Here is an 18,529-nt window from a genome sequence, read left to right as displayed (position 1 = left end):
TAGTTTTAGTTAACAATAATAACCTAGGTTTTATAGCTGCTAAATAAATGAAAAAACGTATAGAGGCAAGGAAAATTTTACTTTTAAATAGATTTCAGACGCATTTCCCTGAGCAGGCAAGTTAAAGAAAAAAAAACCTTGAGTTATTAATTGAAAAAAACAAAGCAATAAATTAATCCATAATTAAAAAAGATTAAAAGGCTTTAGTAGCAGTCCTCATTGTGAGTACTGCTACTTGAAAAACTGTCAAAATTATAATTTTTTTGTCAAAATTTTAAGAATCTCTATAATCAAGTCATCACACTGGTCCATGTGTCCAGACTGAAGGCCTCCGTCTCAGTTAAATTCTTGATACATGAGGAGCAGGTTTTCAGGGAGTGTAATTCTGTTGCCCAGTGGGCTGCGAGGGAGCTGTTCTCTGGGCTCTTGGCCACCGCTGTGCTCAGACAGATGGAGGAGCCCCTCACCATGCCAGGCAGCCCGGTCGAACAGACCTGCCATCTGACTAACCAACCTGCCTCTTCTCTCCCCTCTCACTCCCCCATCTCTCCTCTCAACACCTGCCACCTCCTGCTCCTCTTTCTCTTTTCCTCGCCTCCTTTTCACTGCCACACCTCCTTTTGTAGCCTGGCCAACCTGGTGACGCTGGAGCTCAGGGAGAACCTGCTGAAGTCTCTGCCCACGTAAGTGTCACCTTCCAGAAGCACACATGTGCAGGTTTCTTATTGAATTTCCTGCCGTTCCCATCAAACACAGTGCAATGATCTCACAATCAGGGTTTCTGCAGATCCTTAAAACATCTCAGAGGGCATTGAATTCATTAATCTAAAAAAATAAGGCCTCAATTGGAAGTAAATTGACTTAATCTTTAAGAAGTCTTAAAATGCTCATACATGGAAAGTAGGGTTTTATAAATCTTTTTTCTGACATTGCATTAAGAATTTCAAAATAATGGCAACATCTGTTTTCTGTTAAATAATTTAATAAATTCCTCTCCTTAAACTCATCATGATGGGAATCTGAGCAATGGAATCTTACATGCAGATTGAGAAACACAAAATCGCCCAGAAAACCAGCCAGAAATGCCAAATATTTCCCACTCCTGTTGGTCAGCCAAACAGATTATTTTATGATAATTTAATGTTTATTGTCTTCTGTGTGTTCCACTCTGAAAAGGGTTGGTTTTTTTCTAGAATTTGACGGAGGTAATCTAACTTTCTTACTTTCTGTTTTGTGTTTTAAACATTTGGGCAAAATAAATTTGTCTTTCTTCAATTTGGTTATTTTTATTTTTTTCTTAAACTTAATTCCGAGTGGCATTAAAAAAGGCTTAAATCTACCTTGTCTTAAGCTGCAGGACCCCTGCTCACAATGCATGAGGAATTAACACTGCTGTTTCTCTTTTATTTTATTTTAATAAATCAGCATTTAGTCATTTTTAGCTTTAGCTAGAACCCCTCCCATCTACAAATGCAATAGTTTTGGTGAGAGGTTTTTAGCAATGTGGAGGAACATGGCAGAAACTACATGTTACAGCTAATGACGCCAGTTCAAAAACATTCTTTGCATATGTCAGTGCATGCCAAATAATGGGATGTCGTAACAGATTGAAAAGCTCTGCCATGTTATTTTAAGGCACATATTTGCGTGACTTAATGCTTGTGCTATTTTGTATGTGCATTCAGGTCACTCTCTTTCCTGGTGAAACTGGAACAGCTGGACCTGGGCAGCAATGAACTGGAAGTTTTGGTAAGACAACAACTCGTGCTTTCCAACCATATAATGTAATAAACAGTAGATAAGCTGAGTGCTCAAAAACGCCCTCAGTTGTACCATATAATAATCTATTTTAAGGTTCCCACTGCAGGTGCAGCACACACACTGAGTGACATGTTTCACAAATATCCTTCTCACATTCCCACCACAATAATTATGATCCAAACCACATGTTTACTTCACCTAACGCAGCAGAGCCTGTCTGCTTCACCTGAGGCCCTGCATGTAGCTTTCACCGCCCATACCTCACAATGAGCGCCACTTTAATCCTGGGAACGCCCACCATGTCCCAGAGGACGGTAAACAATTCCTCGTGACCTGATAAGGGCGGAGGCTGAGCAAATACCTGACATCACGATGAAACTTCGACTGCCATAAGCCACTGCTTCACTGACAGTCTCCTTAACCCTTTTAAACCCGGAGCAGCATCAGTTGTCTTCTGCTGTTTGACGCCTTTCACATGCATTTAAACCTTTAAAACCCAAGTAAATTGGTTTGACTTCTTTTGAAAACATGGCTAAAAAGACAGTGAGCATAACAGCAAGAGATGTGCAAGGAATTAGGAAAAGAAAATGACCTGAAATTTGTTTTTAGAATTATATTTAACTATATATTAAATTACTTTTTGCTACCTTTTTTGGCTTTTACATCTATTATTTATTTTATTGTTTTTTGGTGGTAAATATTTTTGGGGGGTTTTATTGCAACCCATAACTTGTAACTTTTTCCTGTGTTTTGTTTAATGGAATAAAGCCAGTATTTTTAGAGGGTCAGTTTCATTTATCATTTCAATTTAAGGTTATCTTGGCAGGCTTTAGCTCAGCGACTCAACAAATACTGACACTTTAACAAAAATGTGAAATCCCAAATGAGAAGAACTGTATTTAAAAATAGTTTTTCTTTAAGACATTGGCCTGTTAAACAGATATAAAAATATAAAAACAGATGAATAAAATCTGATTCTTTTTTTCAAACTGAACATTGTTTCTCTTGTAAAAACCATCTTAAAGATTGTGACTAAAAGGCAAAAATCTATGTTCAACCACAAACTGACATCAAAGTGTTCATGAATGACTGATGCCTTTAATCATTCAATTCATCTACAGAGTGCGTGTCTTCTCGGGGCACATGATTCCCGTTTGCTGTGGTCTCGCATCCTCTGACAGTTTTTAAATGGAGCAGATTGACTTACTGTTGCGTGTGTTGATTAGAGCGTGCAGTTCCTGCATTTGCACTTCAAACATTAACAAAAATAGTCCAGCTGCTCCAGTGTTCTTATTTTTATCCATTTCTCTACTTCTTAGCCGGACACCCTCGGTGCTCTCCCCAACCTGAGGGAGCTTTGGCTGGATCGTAACCAGTTGTCCTCATTACCACCAGTAAGTACAGTTTAACTTTTTTTTTGTGTGTGTGTTTTGTTGGTTTTTTTAAAGCTGCCTCTTGCAGAACGTTGTGTCTTTTCTCTTGAATTGTCCACATCTACACCCATGCAGAATTAACTCCCACTAGCAGATTTCTTCCTCTTGTTTGTGCACTTCAGGTAATGGTTATATTGTGCCCTGTGGCTCACTCAAAGTATTGTTTATTGTGTTTGTGAAGGAGCTCGGGAACCTCCGGAGATTGGTGTGTCTGGATGTGTCAGAGAATCGTCTGGAGGAGCTTCCCTCAGAGCTCAACGGCCTCCTGGCTCTCACTGACCTGCTGCTCACACAGAACCTGCTGGAGGTCGTCCCGGACAGCATAGGTGAGAAAACACAAAGCAGACAGAAACATTAGCTCTTTTTACACAAGTATCCTGCAATACTGCTCCCAAAATGACTACTGCGCTGTCATTTTTTTTTTAAACCCAGAACCAGTCAGTGGTGGCATACTGCTGCACCAGTGTGGGATTTTTAGATAGCATACTGGCATTCTGCGAGCAATTTGAATTGTTGGAAAAAGGCGGATATCAAAGCAAGGTATGGACAAGATAAATATAGGAAAAAAAAAAAATGGGAGCCATATATATATATATATATATATATATATATATATATATATATATATATATATATAACAAAAAGGGCAGTGTCGGTGAGCAAAGGTGAGTATAACCAGATTCCAGGTAAGTAGGGACAGATAGCAGTTTTGGGGTGGGGAGGGGGAGGGAGAGCTTGTGGTCAAGGAAAAAAAGCAGGATTGGCGTCAGGCAGGCAGGCAGCGGAGCAGACGAATCCAGTAGGAACAGAAGCGGGATCAATAAGGACAGGCGGGAAATCGATGTACCATCAGAACAATAAACAGCAGCCACAGGCATACGAGAACCAGGAAGTGCACAGGCAAAACTCGTGGTCGGAGACAGAAGGCTGATGATTACAGAGGCAGGGAGGAGGAGAGGTGGTCAGAGGCGAGCCGAGTCAAAACCAGGAAAACAGTCCAAGAGTGAGTGCATGAAGGTCAGGCATGGAAGCAAAGACAACCTGGCAAAGAGTGAGTGGAGTGAGGCTGCTGCTTAAATACTGGCTTGATTGGAGATGAGGAGCAGCTGGGAGCACCAGGTGGAGGTGAAGAGCCTGACGGTGACAAGTAAAAATAGTAAAAAACAAGACGCAAAACTCAACAGAATGTTTTTGAGAAGTGTGATTATACACTGTTCGGGCTGTTGTTATAAATATGGTCATAATATGGCACATGACTCAAAAGTAGAGGTGACTGTGCCTTTGCCATCAGGGCCCCTCGGCTTTAGAATGACCCGTCTGACGAGATAAGGCCGGCGGATTCAGTGACTTCCTTTTAAATCATTTCTTAAAACTCATTGTTATAGACTTTATTTGATGTCATCTTTTTTTAAATTTTATTTTTTTTAATTTGTGTCATCTATTTTAATTCCTTTTAATTTTGGTTTGATTGCTTTTATTGTTTCTGATAAATGACAGGTGAAATATCATTAGTATCACGTGATACACAAAGTTATTTACTAGTTAGTTATTTATATTACATTTATACATTTATTTACATTTATTTATACAGTTGTACATGATACACAAAGTTAGCTGGCGCCAGCAGTTTACTTTTTTTGCAAATCCCTGTGAAGAGCATTTTTAATAGTAGTTGGCCTTCAGACGACAAATAAAGTCATGGAAATGCAGTAAAATGTTTTAGAAAGTTTATAGAATAGATTTGAAAATTCATTAGAAAAAATGTTCGGGAACCTTAGGTAAGGAGCCGTCTGACCTAAATGTCTCCCAAGTCTGCGGACATTTTTTCGGTTGCTGTTCTTTCTTTTTGAGTTATCTGCTAACTGCCTTTTAAATCTCCTAGTGATGAATTACACACATAATGGTGTAACATTACCGGCTTGAACAGGCAATTTTGTATTAACTATTATCATAGTTATTCAGACATAGAAAACAGCTCTGCATTAAAACTGTGGAGGGGGCTTCATTAGTACGAGTGTGTTGTTTAGGGTCCTCGTGAGAGACATGAAAAATGATCCAGGAGGTCCACTTTGAGTAACGCTTATATGTTTAGGGACTTATCAGACAGCAAAACAATGCACAACATTGTGCAATACTCGAAGACAGGATTTAACAATTGTGGAAAGCAATTTTTGCTGGATGACCCACTGCATCATTGAACTCGAGCCGTTCAGATAAATGAGCGAGCTGCATTTGTCATGCAGGATGCAAGTTGGCCTGAACACTGCTATAGAAAAGCAGCATGGAAGAGGAAAATTATGTCAGAAAATCATTTAATTCATTGATACATGGTGCATAGTGAAGGAGCATGTGATTTATTGTTACGTGTTTATGAAACAGGGAGACAGAAATATGGCCAATATAGGGTGACATTAAAAAACAGAATTTTTTTCCTGGTACTTGTATTATTAGTGTCCCTTCTAGGAAAATGTGTAATTCTGGCATACCGAGGGAAACTTTGCCATTTAATTAGACAGCAGCAGATTAAGTAAAGTCAGGGGCAGGCCCGCTGTGTGTTGGGGGACGGTGCTCTGTTAAACAAGAACAGCACCGCCCTCTACTGGAATAACAATGCCAGTGAAGAGTCACACAGGCAATATCAAACAGCCTGTAATCTGTTTTATTTTACTCCAAAGCACGGGGACATATTGTCTATGTTGTCTTATTGCAACACTACAATAAAATGTTATTGTGTTTTGTGTCCAGGCTGCCTGAAGCAGCTTTCCATCCTGAAGGTGGACCAGAACAGACTGGCCCACTTGACTGATTCAATAGGAGAGTGTGAAAACCTCACAGAACTCGTCTTGACAGAGAACCTTTTACAGGTATGGAGACATAAACCACTTACAGCAGCCTCGCACTGACCTAGTTTGGATGTATGCGTGCACATCAATACCCAAGTCCAATTAACGGCTATTTAGCCTCATTATCATTTTCATTGAATATTAATGGCTTCTGTCTCACTCCCTCAAAGTCACTTCCTCGCTCGCTGGGCAAGCTGAAGAAGCTGACCAACCTGAATGTAGACCGCAACCGTTTGGGCAGCGTGCCCAAAGAGCTGGGCGGCTGTGCCAGCCTCAACGTTCTCTCACTGAGAGACAATCGCCTGGGCAAGCTGCCTGCTGAGCTTGCAGATGCCACAGAGCTGCATGTGCTGGATGTGGCTGGAAACAGGTAAATTTTACTTAACAGCCTGAACTGTAACTAATTTGTGCCAAGGTCAAAGATTTAGTTAGAATGCCTTTGCCAAAATGGACTTTTGGCGTTACCAGCATCCTGCAGAGACATTTATCCTCCAACTTTTCCTCGTAATGCAATCACGAGCTAACAAAATAACAAGCTGCGGATGGATTTTTAAAGCCCTGGTGATGTATTATGGAAATTATGTATTGAAAAACCAAAAACAAATGCATCATTGTCAAAGGGTCTTTGGTAATTTCTGAAAGGTTATAGAGGGAGCAATGTTTCAGCAGAATTACGAAGATTATTCCTGTAATGCTTTGCCTCAAATTAAAAAGTTTCTGTGAATTTTTAACTTAAAGTCAGAGAGTTTTGTGATCACCATTTAATTATTTATGATCCAGGGGCGCATTTTATTTTTAGATATGGAAAAGGAAAGCTTGCGTCTCATCCTTCATGCCTTCTCTTATCCAGATTACAAAACCTGCCTTTTGCCCTGACAAACCTCAATCTGAAGGCCATGTGGCTCGCAGAGAACCAGTCACAGCCAATGCTCAAATTCCAGACAGAGGATGATGAGCGCACGGGAGAGAAGGTGCTGACCTGCTATTTACTGCCTCAGCAGCCTTCTCCGAGCCTAGGTGAGTGGCACTTAGTTAATGCAGTTTGAAGTTTTAATTGGATTGATATTGTTTTTCATTTGACATGTACAATAGGATAAGTCTCCGTCAATCATGCAAATGTGGAAGACATTTAATCTTCTGTACACGTGACCTCATCCAACTTAATCACAGTTGAAGTCACAGTAGTGTTACTTTATACTTATTTTATATTTTAATATGACACAGCCTGTTTTTGAGTCTTATCTGTTCAACAAATTAATCCATAAATCTGCCTTTTGAGTACTAAAATTCTAAGATTTGCAGCATGTAAATAGCCTCACTTATTCACTGTATTGACCGGAAGGAAATTTGGCTCGTATTGGAGCTTTACCATTTGTTGTAGTCATTTAGCTAACTAGTTGTAGCACATAAAACCACTCAGACAGGGTTCCCATGGGTCTTTAAAAAGTCTTAAAAGGCTTTGAATTCATTAATACAAAAATAAGGCCTTAATTGGTATTAAAATGTCTTTATTCTAAAGTCTTAATAATGCTCAGACAAGGCAAGTATTACGTTATGAGTCAACTTTTTTTAATGTTGCATTGTAAGATCACAAAATAAATAGTTACATCTAATTTGATTTTACTTACTTTTTTACTTAAAAAAAGAAAACTCGCTGGACTGTAATGTTTTATTTAACAATAAACATTTGTGCAGAATTGTTCCTAACCTTAAGGGGGAAAAAAATAGGTTATTTTTTTTGTGTGTGTTTGTCTTGTTTTGTTTTTCAATTTTGGCTACTGTAAAATTGGTCTTAGATTTCATCCCTGGTGACATTAAAAGCGTCTTGAAAAGTCTAAATCTAATTTGCATTATGCTGTAGAAACCCTGGCTGCAGGACTTTTCAGGATCTTATTCTTGAAGCTGTCCACTGAAGATTAATCTACAGCTTCAAGCTCAGATTGACGTCTTTCTCTCCTTGTTCTTCGTGTTCCACAGAGAACCTGCTGCAGAACAGTGTGGATGACAGCTGGACGGACAGCAACCTCAACAGGGTGTCGGTCATTCAGTTCCAGGAAGAGACCAAGGCGGAGGATGAGGATGATGAGGCTGCTGCAGAGCGCAGAGTGAGTGTCATTTTATGTCCCCTTCATGTCATTTTACTCAGATAATGTTCTGTTTTGTCTTCCTGCTAATCAGCTTTGATACTTTACATCTCTGTGGTAATTTGTTTGAGCAAATCCTGATTGAAAATTGTTTTGCTTTAAGTGACATGTACTTTAATGAATCAAAGTTATGACCAACAAAAGTATTCGTGATGCGTACTCGTCTTCAAATGTATGTTTTTAATAATTTTTTCTTTGTTTCAGGGCCTTCAGCGCAGAGCCACGCCGCACCCCAGTGAGCTGAAGGTGATGAAGAAGGTGATTGAGGAGAGAAGGAATGAAGCTTACACATCCAGAGCGGATGGAGAAGAAGAGTCCCCTGATCCTCAGGTACATACATCATAGTGTAAACAGGGTTCCCGAGGGTCCTTAACATGTCTAAAAATGAAAATGAATTCAATTATATAAAATTACGCCTTAATATGTATTAAAATGTCTTAAATGAGTATTTCAAAAGTCTTTGAAATGCTCTGATATGGCAAGTATGATTTTTGCCAACTCGCCAACAAAAGCCAGGTATTTCTAACTTTTTTGCTGGACTGGAATGTTTTATGTAACAATAAACATTTAGCCAAAATTGTCCTTAACCTTATGAAACTCCACTTTTTGCATCATTATTCAGGGGTGCATCCTGAATTAATCAAACTGTTGCAACTGCTTTGTTTTTAGGAGAAACGGCTCAGTGACCTCTCCAATCAGAGCCATGACTCCCAGGTGTCCAACAGCACGCTGTCGGCCACCTCCCATGAGGACAGACAAAATGTGACAGTGGCCTCTCAGAGGGAAGACCTCGTGGACGGCCACTCCCCTCAGGATGAGGAGGAGCTGGATGAGATGGAGGTGGAGTACATTGAGGTGAATATTTGAAACATGTTATGTGTTATTCCCCATTTGAGGATTCTTCCAACCAAAAGGAAGTCTTTGTGGTCCCGTTTTCTTCTAATTAAATCTCAACCTCTCTTCTCTCCAGCCCACTGTGCACTTTGCAGAGGAGCCCATCATCCGTGGTTTGGATGACGACGACGAGGAGGACGGGGAAGACGGTGAGCGGAGTGACGAAGAAGAGAGGCCGGCTTTCCCCGCTGAGAAGCAGCGTCTGATCAGAAAGGACACGCCACACTACAAGAAGCACTTCAAGATCACCAAGCTGCCCAAGCCCGAGGCGGTGGCTGCGCTGCTGCAGGGCTTCAGTCCTGACGGCATGAACTCTTCGACACAAGCTGCGGAGGACGAGCAGGACGAGGAGGACGAGCAAAGCATTCACACCCCTCAGCACCATCACAGGATGGAGGAGCACGAGGACAGCCGGCTGCAGGTTAACTCCAGTCAAGTAAAGGTAAAAACGAGATCCACACACGGTTAGGGTGCATTTTAGGAATGTGGAGGATAGAAACTGTAAATAGAAAGAAAAAACATTATTTTCTCTAAATTTGCACACACATAAAGAAATCTACTCCATAGTCTTGTATTGTCTGTACATTACACACCAGATCAGGTAGTTAACATATTTCTGCTTAAATATTCTGTTTATGTTGTCAGAATATATTTAAATTGAATATATTTTTTGCTTGCTCATTGCATCTATGCAGACACTTAATACTGTATGCATAGAGTGCCCTGACCACCTTGCAAGTTGCATTTGGTTTGGAGTGGGCTGCCAGCATATATTAAGGATGTGGCATTGCATGCAAGGTCATTGTGGAAATCAAAATGTCTACTTTTGTTGCTCTAAAACAAGGTGTTTTTCTTAGGAGTTGATTTTGTGGTTAAACCACAAACTTGACATGTCCCCAAACTTTGCTTTGTCTTTTCTCTGTCCCATGCAAGGACAAGATGTCCTTCACCAAACGCCTGCAAACACTCAGACAAAAATTTCCACCTCACATCATTTAGATTTCTTTGACTCATAAACAACAAAAATTAACAGATATTGTCTCGTACTTGGAGACACATTAGAAATTCACTGTGCTTCCACGTGAGATAGCTTCTTAATCTTTCCAAAACTAACACACCAGATATAAGTTCTTTAATGTCAGATGATAAATGTCCTTCCACACGAGCAGCTGCAGGCCTTTCTTGCACAACACTAGCCCAGTTCAGCACTAAACTTCTCCTGATTTAATTGAATAATGACATTTTCACACTCTGCTCTTGTAACATTATGCGTGTGTGTGCTCGTTAAGTGTGAATGGCGTGACTGAAGTCTGCTCAGGAGCCGCTTATGAAAATGAATCTCCTTATTATTGATCAGTAGTATTTGGGGAGAACTGATGAAGTATTTTTTGATTCATCACGCTGATTGTAGAAATCCTTTTTAACACTCAAAAATTATTATCTCACCAAATCTTGTGTGTGTGTGTGCGCGCGTGTGTGTGTGTTTGTGAATGTGGGTGTGTTTGTGTGACCTCAGACCAACCAGAGCTTATACCGGCAGAGCTGGAAGGTGAGATCCAACCGGCTCAAAAATCTTCTACGGGATGTTTAACTTACTGCGAGTAAAAATTTATGGCTGTACCCAACTCAGAATATTTTATTGGATTTGGCTGTTTAGTATGTTTTACATTTTTTTCCATGTAGATTTTAATGCTGCATTCATGTGCTCTCCGAGTTGAAAAGTCGTTCTTCTGACTTTGGTTAGTTCATGAGCTTTAAGTCCAAATGTGGAAACGAAAGTGATGTACAAAGAAAATGTGCTTTATTTAATTACTCTTCAACAGCAGGTTGATAACAGTTTTAGGTATAAGTAATTTTGTCCCGCACTTGTTACTGCACCCATAGATCCTCTAAACTACAAGTATTGCTTCACTTTACTAATGCTAATAAATACATTTACTAACTAATCAAGGAAACTTGATGTGGCAACTAATGGTTACAACAACCTAATACCATATTACAAATCACACGTGAGCATTTACATGCTGGAAGTTCGAAACATATTTTTTTTCAACACCAAATGAATGCAGAACAAGAGTTTGAACAAGATTTGGCAGGATGTTCAGGGTGACAGTGATATTTACATAATATGGTAAACAAGCCAAGTTGGTTAATGCATGCTAACTACGGCACTGACAGATCAGAAATGTGCAACATATTTTGCACCAGAAATCAGAAAAAAGCCAGAGGCTGTATCATATTAAGTTGCAGTGAGTTGTAAATCCACCACTTCTAATCAGAAGGCAGAAGATAACGTTATCCTGGAGTCTGACCAGGAAAAGTCTCTCTTCCTCCGTGCAGCTGCCTCCGTCTGACTCAGACTCACACTGGGTCTGTGTCTGCAGCTGCCTTGTACCAAAGAGTAGAGTGAAAGTGAGGAGTGCTCAGTCTACAGCTACATTTGGGGACTGAAATGTCCCCAGATGTACACAGCAATATGACTAACCAAAAACAAAACAAAAAAAGATTGCTCAGTTTAAAGAGTCTCAATTTACTGAGGGGTCTCCAACTGATGATTCGAATCTTTGACTTTCAGGGGTCAACCCTAAAATACTCTTCATTGTTCCTGTAAATCAAATTCAGCAAAATTTATTTTCATGATCGCTTTTATTTTCTTAAATATTTTTTGTTAAACTCTCTGTGAATTACGTTTGACAGTCACCTTGTAGATATTTTGGCTTTTTGCAGACTGAAGGTGTACTAAAACCTTGTACAGTTTCTCTTTTGAACAGCATAAGCCTGTTGTCCAAGTTAAAACTTGCTCCTGGAGGAATTTGCTTTCTGTGGTGTGGAGACTGGGCTAATTCTGGTTTGGGAGCTTTTGCCTTCTCTTGTCCGCTCTCTCTACACTATGTGTGTTGCTCTGTAGCTCAGCTCCTTGGTCTTGTCTCTTCATCTCTGCCTGTATTTGCTTCTGGTGGCTGGGGAGTGAGTGTGGGATCGCTTCTGCTTCAAGGTGGTCCATCTCAGTGGACTTCAAAGTTCCCAAAACCTGAAAGCAGACAGTTGAGTGTGGGGTGTGTTTGGTGAATTTTATGGAAAGTGTGAGAAAGTGTGTGTGTGAGCATATTTTTATTTTGGCCTGACTAATCCGCATGCCTCTCGCTGGTTCCTGTCCTAACAGGGGGTGTCATTTGATCAAGTCAATAATCTGCTGATTGAACCTGCTCGAATTGAGGAGGAAGAGGTCTGTACATACTCTTTCCCGTCCAGTATGTTTCTCTGTGTCCCTCACTCACCCACTCATTCACCCACCTGTATTCAGAGGTGGAGAAAGTTCCCACAGAAACCCATGGTTAATCCAAGCCAATCACTAGGGACCCCCTAACAACTCATCGATGAGACGGGCAGTGTGGCAGAACCTGAATGCAGGAATGAAGTAGACATTTATTGCATTTATTGGTTATTCACTGGACAGCAGGAGTTGCATGGTGGTTGCAGGTTTTACAAATGTCTTGTTTAAGTGCATCCTGGGAAATTAGACTCTTAGCTCTTTATAGTAGGGGTTTACCGATATTGGTTTTTCAGGGCTGATAACAATTATTAGTAGTTAATGAGACCGAAAACCGATATTTGGAATCAATATAGATTTACAATGAAAATGAAAATCTTTCTGTCAATATTTAGAATTTGGAATATAACAAACTTCAACGCCGTCTTTGGGCAAATGTTTAATCAAAACTGAAATGTTCAACATCATATGCAGCAAGTTCCCTGCAGCTTGTTTTATATACAGTCAAGTGAAAAGTGAAGAGTTTTAGAAAGAAAAGGTTCACTTCCATGCTGACACTTTCTTTGCACTTTTTAGTTAATTAATTTTATCAGCGATCATTAAAATGAAATGCTGATACAGATAATCGGCAAATGCCAAATATCGGCCCCAATGATCAGCCAGGCCGATAATCTGACTCCATAACAGTAATATATATTTTTCGTCTCTATTGTTTATCTGTATCTGTAACATCTGGGAGATGCCGTCGAATATGCGTGAATATGTTGAATGTGTTTCCATTCACATATCCTACCACAGTGGAGCAACGCAGACATACCGTCATCATTTAATACACAACTCTCTCTCCTTGTTGACCTTAAAACCTAAAAGCCAGCGGGTCTCCCAACAGCATTTTATTTGTGCGCACCATTAGGTGACGGAGTCTCCCATCAGCTTGTTGTACTAACTTCAGCACCTGTCGCTGCGGGGAATTGTAAGGTGTTACAGCTAAAAGTTTACATTTGTAAATTTGGGTCGACATCATGTGCATCAGTCCACATGTCATATATTCTGTGTACCCCGAACTTTGACCCCTGTACGACAGATAGGCTCGAATACGCTAATATTGTGCTGTACATACCAGCAACATACACACAACAACACCAGAGTCAGTACTGCAGCTTTGTATCGAACAGTTTCACCATGACAACTGCTTCTTTCATCGCACCGCCCTCGCAGCATTACCCATTTCAAAAGTGATCCACCATATTTATTAGTCACAGAGACTAACAGTGAGCATTCGACTTACTCCTGATTATTTGAAAACATGTAGTAACACTGATTTGGAGGAGGTTTCAGCAGTCCTTTTAATTTTTCTCTTTAATCATTTGTAGACTCCATTTCTTTTTTAGTTTATACAGGAAAAGATTAAGCCTCAGAATTTGCGTGTTGAGTCTTGCGTCATCCAGGAAAGCCGGTTACTTACACAGAATAATGTTTAATCTCTGAGTTTGTTTGGCCTTCCTCTGAATAAACAGTGCTCAGTAAATATTAAGTACAGAACTCTGAGTTACATCATAGTCTGTAATGTCACATGACTTTTGGTAATTAACATATCGTTGCATGTAACGCAGAATCGACCACCCCTGTGTTTGCAGTGAACAGCAGCTTCGCTCACAGCACAGCACCCGAGACAACAAAAACTTTTGTTGGTCGTCCTGCAAATACTCTTTATTTGTTGAAAACCCTGATCCTAACAAGACATTATTAGTCCCCTGGATGCCTGCATCTCTAAAATGTTTATACATTTTAGGCAGTATATGATTGTGTGCCTATTTCCCACCCTGCTATTTTCTTCTAAAATGTCGGCAAAACCCCGAATAGCTAAAACTTTGACTGTAGACACAGTCGTGTGAATCTCAGTCCAGCATCAGGTTCTGCCCCACTACGTCTCTGCCACCTTTCCTCTGCTTCTGCTGCTTCGCTCCTTTTCATCCTCTGTCCACGCTGTGTTGCCCTGGAGTGAATGGGCTGCTTCACCAACTTCCTCCAGGTGTTTTTGTTTAGCAGGTAACTCAACGGCCGACCAGAGGAGGAGGAGCTCCGCACTGACGAAGATGGATGAAGTTTACTTCTCAGTAGTCTCATTTTCATATTGTAAAAAATGTATAGATGCATATGACTAAAGTTTGAAATGTTCAAATGGTAATACTTACACTGTTAAAGGGAAAGATGTCGGCCTGTGAGCCCCCAGTTTAGAAAAGCAGTACGTTGTATAATATCGCATACAAGCCCAATTTTAAAAAAGGCCCACTATTCCCTTAATCTGTAGTTTTTTATTTCATTTTGAACTGTCTTTTTTTTATTATTATTTTTTCATTATGTTAAAAGCTGTTTAGACTTGGTGAAGAAAACCTATTCTGAAACTTGTCAGTAGAAACATTTAAGTTTCTTTTAGTATTGCATGGAAAATGTATTATGTATTTATGTCTGCCTTGTTTGCCTTGGAAAGGATTAATGTTACGTCATTATGGTGAATGCAAGGGTATCAATACAACAAGTCCAAAACCGTCTCCACATCCAGGACACAGCACACTCTTTTCATCTGTTTCTCAACATTTCTCCCTTTTCTTTCCACCTGTCCCTCATTTGTCTGCAGTTCCTCCCTCTTTGTGCATGGCTTGCAAGTACACAGAATATACACAGTCTGTTATGCCATATTTAGTGTGTATTTCATGTTATAAAGGCCCTCCTCCAGTTCATACACAAGACGCACTGTATGTTTTCAGTTAGAGTCAAGCCTCTGTGAGTCAAATTCAAGAGGGCTTTAGACAGTTTATGTTTCCACTTTGCGTATGTCTGAAGTCTACTGTCAGTTGAGTGGTTACTGGTAGATGACAAATGAGGTTTTTTGGCCATCCTGTTTTTAATGTCCTTACAAACACAAAACTTCCCCACATACAGCACAACTTTCTTTTTCAACCTGAACCCTGTTTTCCCATGTTTGTTGAGTCTAAGTAATTAATGAAACCTACAGACACAGACCCTTTTGTGAAAGATAAGGAGCCGCCTGGTTTAAACAGAAACCTCCCTGAAATCGCTCACGCCAAACCCACCAGATCCCATTCAAATATACAGTAACGCACTTAATTCAAAGAAGACAGAAATGAAATGAGAATCATAAAAACTGTCTTGGTTTGTCTTTCCACTGTTCCAACAATCACCAACTCTGAAATATTGCCGGTTTTATACATGCTGAAATTACTGTGTATGTAAATTTAGTGTGGTGGGTTTGGCAGTAGTGATTTTGAGGCAGTTTCAAGCTAAACAAAACTTCCTCTTTAACAAAAAGGTCTATCTCTGTAGGTATCCTTTCCACAACTTTCCTAGACACTTAGAATATCAATCTGACCCCATCAGTGGCAAAAACAAGCACTTTTAGCAGAAATAAATTACATGTGCAAACATGTCCTGCAGCCCGCTTGTTCAATTTCAAAAGTTGTTGCTCTCATTAGTCACTTAGACACTAAAACGTGAAAACAGGGTCAAGTTTGAAAAATACAATATACCCTTTTAAATGTCTCCAAAGCTTAATTCAAGTCACAAATCATCCACCTTCCACTTAAAACTGACATTAGGCTCCAGAAGTCAAAGTTTCTCTCCATCCATCTGTTAGCATGACAGGATGCTGCTGTGTTAACATTGACACCACCTTCTGGCAGAAAGAGGGAGGTGACCCAGAGCATATAGCCTAACTAAAGCCTTACTAAAGAGTAACTACACTCCCAAACCACTTTTCTCCAGTTGAAAAGCAATATATTTGAGTAATCAATAGTGTTGTTGGTTTTATCACCAACTCAGCCCCCCTTTGCCCCCCCATCACTGCCCCCTGTGTTTGTGTGTGATGGGTAGGGAGGTGCTGTGGATCAAGAGGTGGCACGACGTGATGACTGACGTCTCTTAGCCCCTGTCACAGCTCAGTCCATTTTTTTAGACTTTTTTCACATTCCGGGGAGAAGGTACAAGCCAAAAGTGGGAGTTAAGTTACTCTTTAAGATGTGAAAATAAATGACAGTCATCTTAAAGAAAAAATAAAAATAAAAATAGCCACATTGTGGGCTCACCTCCCTCTCAATCTGTCCTGAGCTGAGTGATGTTTAGAGGGGTTTCATTAGTAATTTTGTTGACTCCCCCCTCCTCAACTTGCAGCACACGCTGACCATAATGCGACAAACAGGCGGTCTGGGGATCAGCATTGCAGGAGGGAAAGGATCGACACCGTACAAGGGAGATGACGAGGTATGATGTGTAACTAGTCTTGATAGGTTTAAGAAATCAGAAGCTCTAGATTCTGCATATTAATTTCTCTTTTGTTGATGTGTTTAGGGAATCTTCATCTCCAGAGTATCTGAGGAAGGTCCTGCAGCCAGAGCAGGGGTGAAAGTGGGAGACAAACTCCTGGAGGTAAAACAATTTGTGTACTTTTCCTTTAACAACACTTACCTTGGTTCTACAGCAAAAACGTTAAATTAACAGAACTGCAAGTCATTCGCTCTCTCTGTTTGTCTCAGGTGAATGGAGTGGTCCTCCATGAAGCTGAACATCACACAGCCGTTGAAGCTCTTCGTAGCTCCGGTGCAACAGTTTCCATGTCGGTGCTGCGAGAGCGCATGGTGGAGCCAGAGAACGCCATCACCACCACGCCGCTGAGGCCGGAGGACGACTACTTCCCCCGGGAGAGACGGAGTAGTGGCATCGCCTTCAACTCGGATACGACTCCTAGTGGACCTCGACAGCGGCTCTCCACCTGCTTGATCCGGAACGACAAGGGGTTGGGGTTCAGCATCGCAGGGGGCAAAGGCTCCACGCCCTACCGCACAGCGGACACGGTGAGACATAAAAACACACCCATAACTCCACTCTGACTAACATAGACTACACTGTTATTTGGGGTATGGCTGTCATACTTTAATCTCATCATCATATTTAAGGCTTTTATATGTTTATGTTTCCCTGATGCATTCAAGGTCTTTGATTTCTGTCTTAACAGTTTTTGGCTATAAAAAATGGTTGAATTCTTGCAATTAGAAAAAAAATAGACAACATACTTTTCAATCCAGCTGGCAAGTTGTGACGTTCAGAAGCCACTAGGCCAAATGTACAGGCTTTGCTGGTCTAAAGGATTTAATGTGGCAAAATATCCATTATTTACATGATTTTTGTTTTCTTCAGGTTTCAAGTTTTATTTGTCAACAGAACTGATCTACGGCCGGAGTTGGGCCAACTCCGGGCTGCTAGTTGATTAGGCCTGATTGAAAGCTTTTGACACCATCTACTAGCTAATCGCTGATGATAAGTTCTGAAGTTGGGAAGCTGGGTGACAGAGTGTTTGCAGTAACTGTCTCCGTCACAGCGATCTGTCTTTTAACAGTGTCTATTCTAGCCGCAGCGTTTACAGTCATCACCAGGGAGACGGAGATATGAATAGCCAGCCCTGACACCTGATAGGTCCAGTGTAGCTGGATGGGCTGAGGTGTATATTTGGGCCAGTGCAATACTGCTTTGCAACTCGTGCAACCCAGCGAGCCCACAAAGAGGAAAGGACTCATAAACTCATGATTTAGGCGGTCTGACTGTAAGTCTTGCCTCTCTTGGATGCAGTGACTTGGTTGGTTATTGGTTGATCTGAGGAGGAGGTGCAGTGGACTTTGCTCCTGCATGTGTTTGCACATTTTGTTTTGGCGAGAGTTCGGCTTTTTTAACAAAGTGTGTTATCTATCAGGAGAAAGGGGACAACATGTCTCAGGGGTTGTGGTTTCTTAATGAGCTGCTTGTGCTGCAGAGTCTGATTATGTCTTACCAATCAAAGATGCTATTAATCAGTGGTAATAATATATGGGTTTCTTTGTTTATGTTTACAGCTTTAAATCACAGTTTGTGCCATTGTGGGCTGCTAATACCTTATTATCCTTTAATTAATCACCGCTGGCACGCTTTACTGTAAATAGGTAGTTCTATTTTTGGCTCATATCCACGCTGTAGACAGCTCACAGATAGCACACTGATTCATCACAGCATTGCAGCCTGTTGCACCAGACCACTTTACCACCAACCAAGTTAAAACACAGACAGGAGAGGCCAGCAAGTATCTGTGGAATGATAAGGTAACTTCTGTCTCTTGTTGGGACGTTTTTTGCTTCAGAT

The 18,529-nt window shown here is 40.6% G+C and overlaps 1 protein-coding gene across 1 annotated transcript in view; it reads left to right on the top strand.

Annotated features, from left to right (window-relative positions):
• The window catches only part of scrib (scribble planar cell polarity protein), an 81,044-nt gene that overhangs the window by 43,015 nt on the left and 19,500 nt on the right, over window positions 1–18,529 (top strand). The window contains 15 exon segments of the mRNA XM_042510528.1: window positions 627–683; window positions 1,686–1,749; window positions 3,081–3,155; window positions 3,376–3,520; window positions 5,940–6,058; window positions 6,208–6,407; window positions 6,888–7,054; window positions 8,015–8,142; window positions 8,386–8,511; window positions 8,851–9,036; window positions 9,152–9,517; window positions 12,239–12,301; window positions 16,535–16,624; window positions 16,712–16,789; window positions 16,897–17,214. Of these exon segments, the coding sequence (XP_042366462.1) occupies window positions 627–683; window positions 1,686–1,749; window positions 3,081–3,155; window positions 3,376–3,520; window positions 5,940–6,058; window positions 6,208–6,407; window positions 6,888–7,054; window positions 8,015–8,142; window positions 8,386–8,511; window positions 8,851–9,036; window positions 9,152–9,517; window positions 12,239–12,301; window positions 16,535–16,624; window positions 16,712–16,789; window positions 16,897–17,214 (2,182 nt within the window).

Source organism: Plectropomus leopardus, chromosome 21 (assembly GCF_008729295.1).
Source record: "Plectropomus leopardus isolate mb chromosome 21, YSFRI_Pleo_2.0, whole genome shotgun sequence".
NCBI classification, from domain to species: domain Eukaryota; kingdom Metazoa; phylum Chordata; class Actinopteri; order Perciformes; family Serranidae; genus Plectropomus; species Plectropomus leopardus.
Note: the sequence above shows the minus strand (reverse complement) of the source record. Positions and strands in the feature narration are given on the sequence as shown.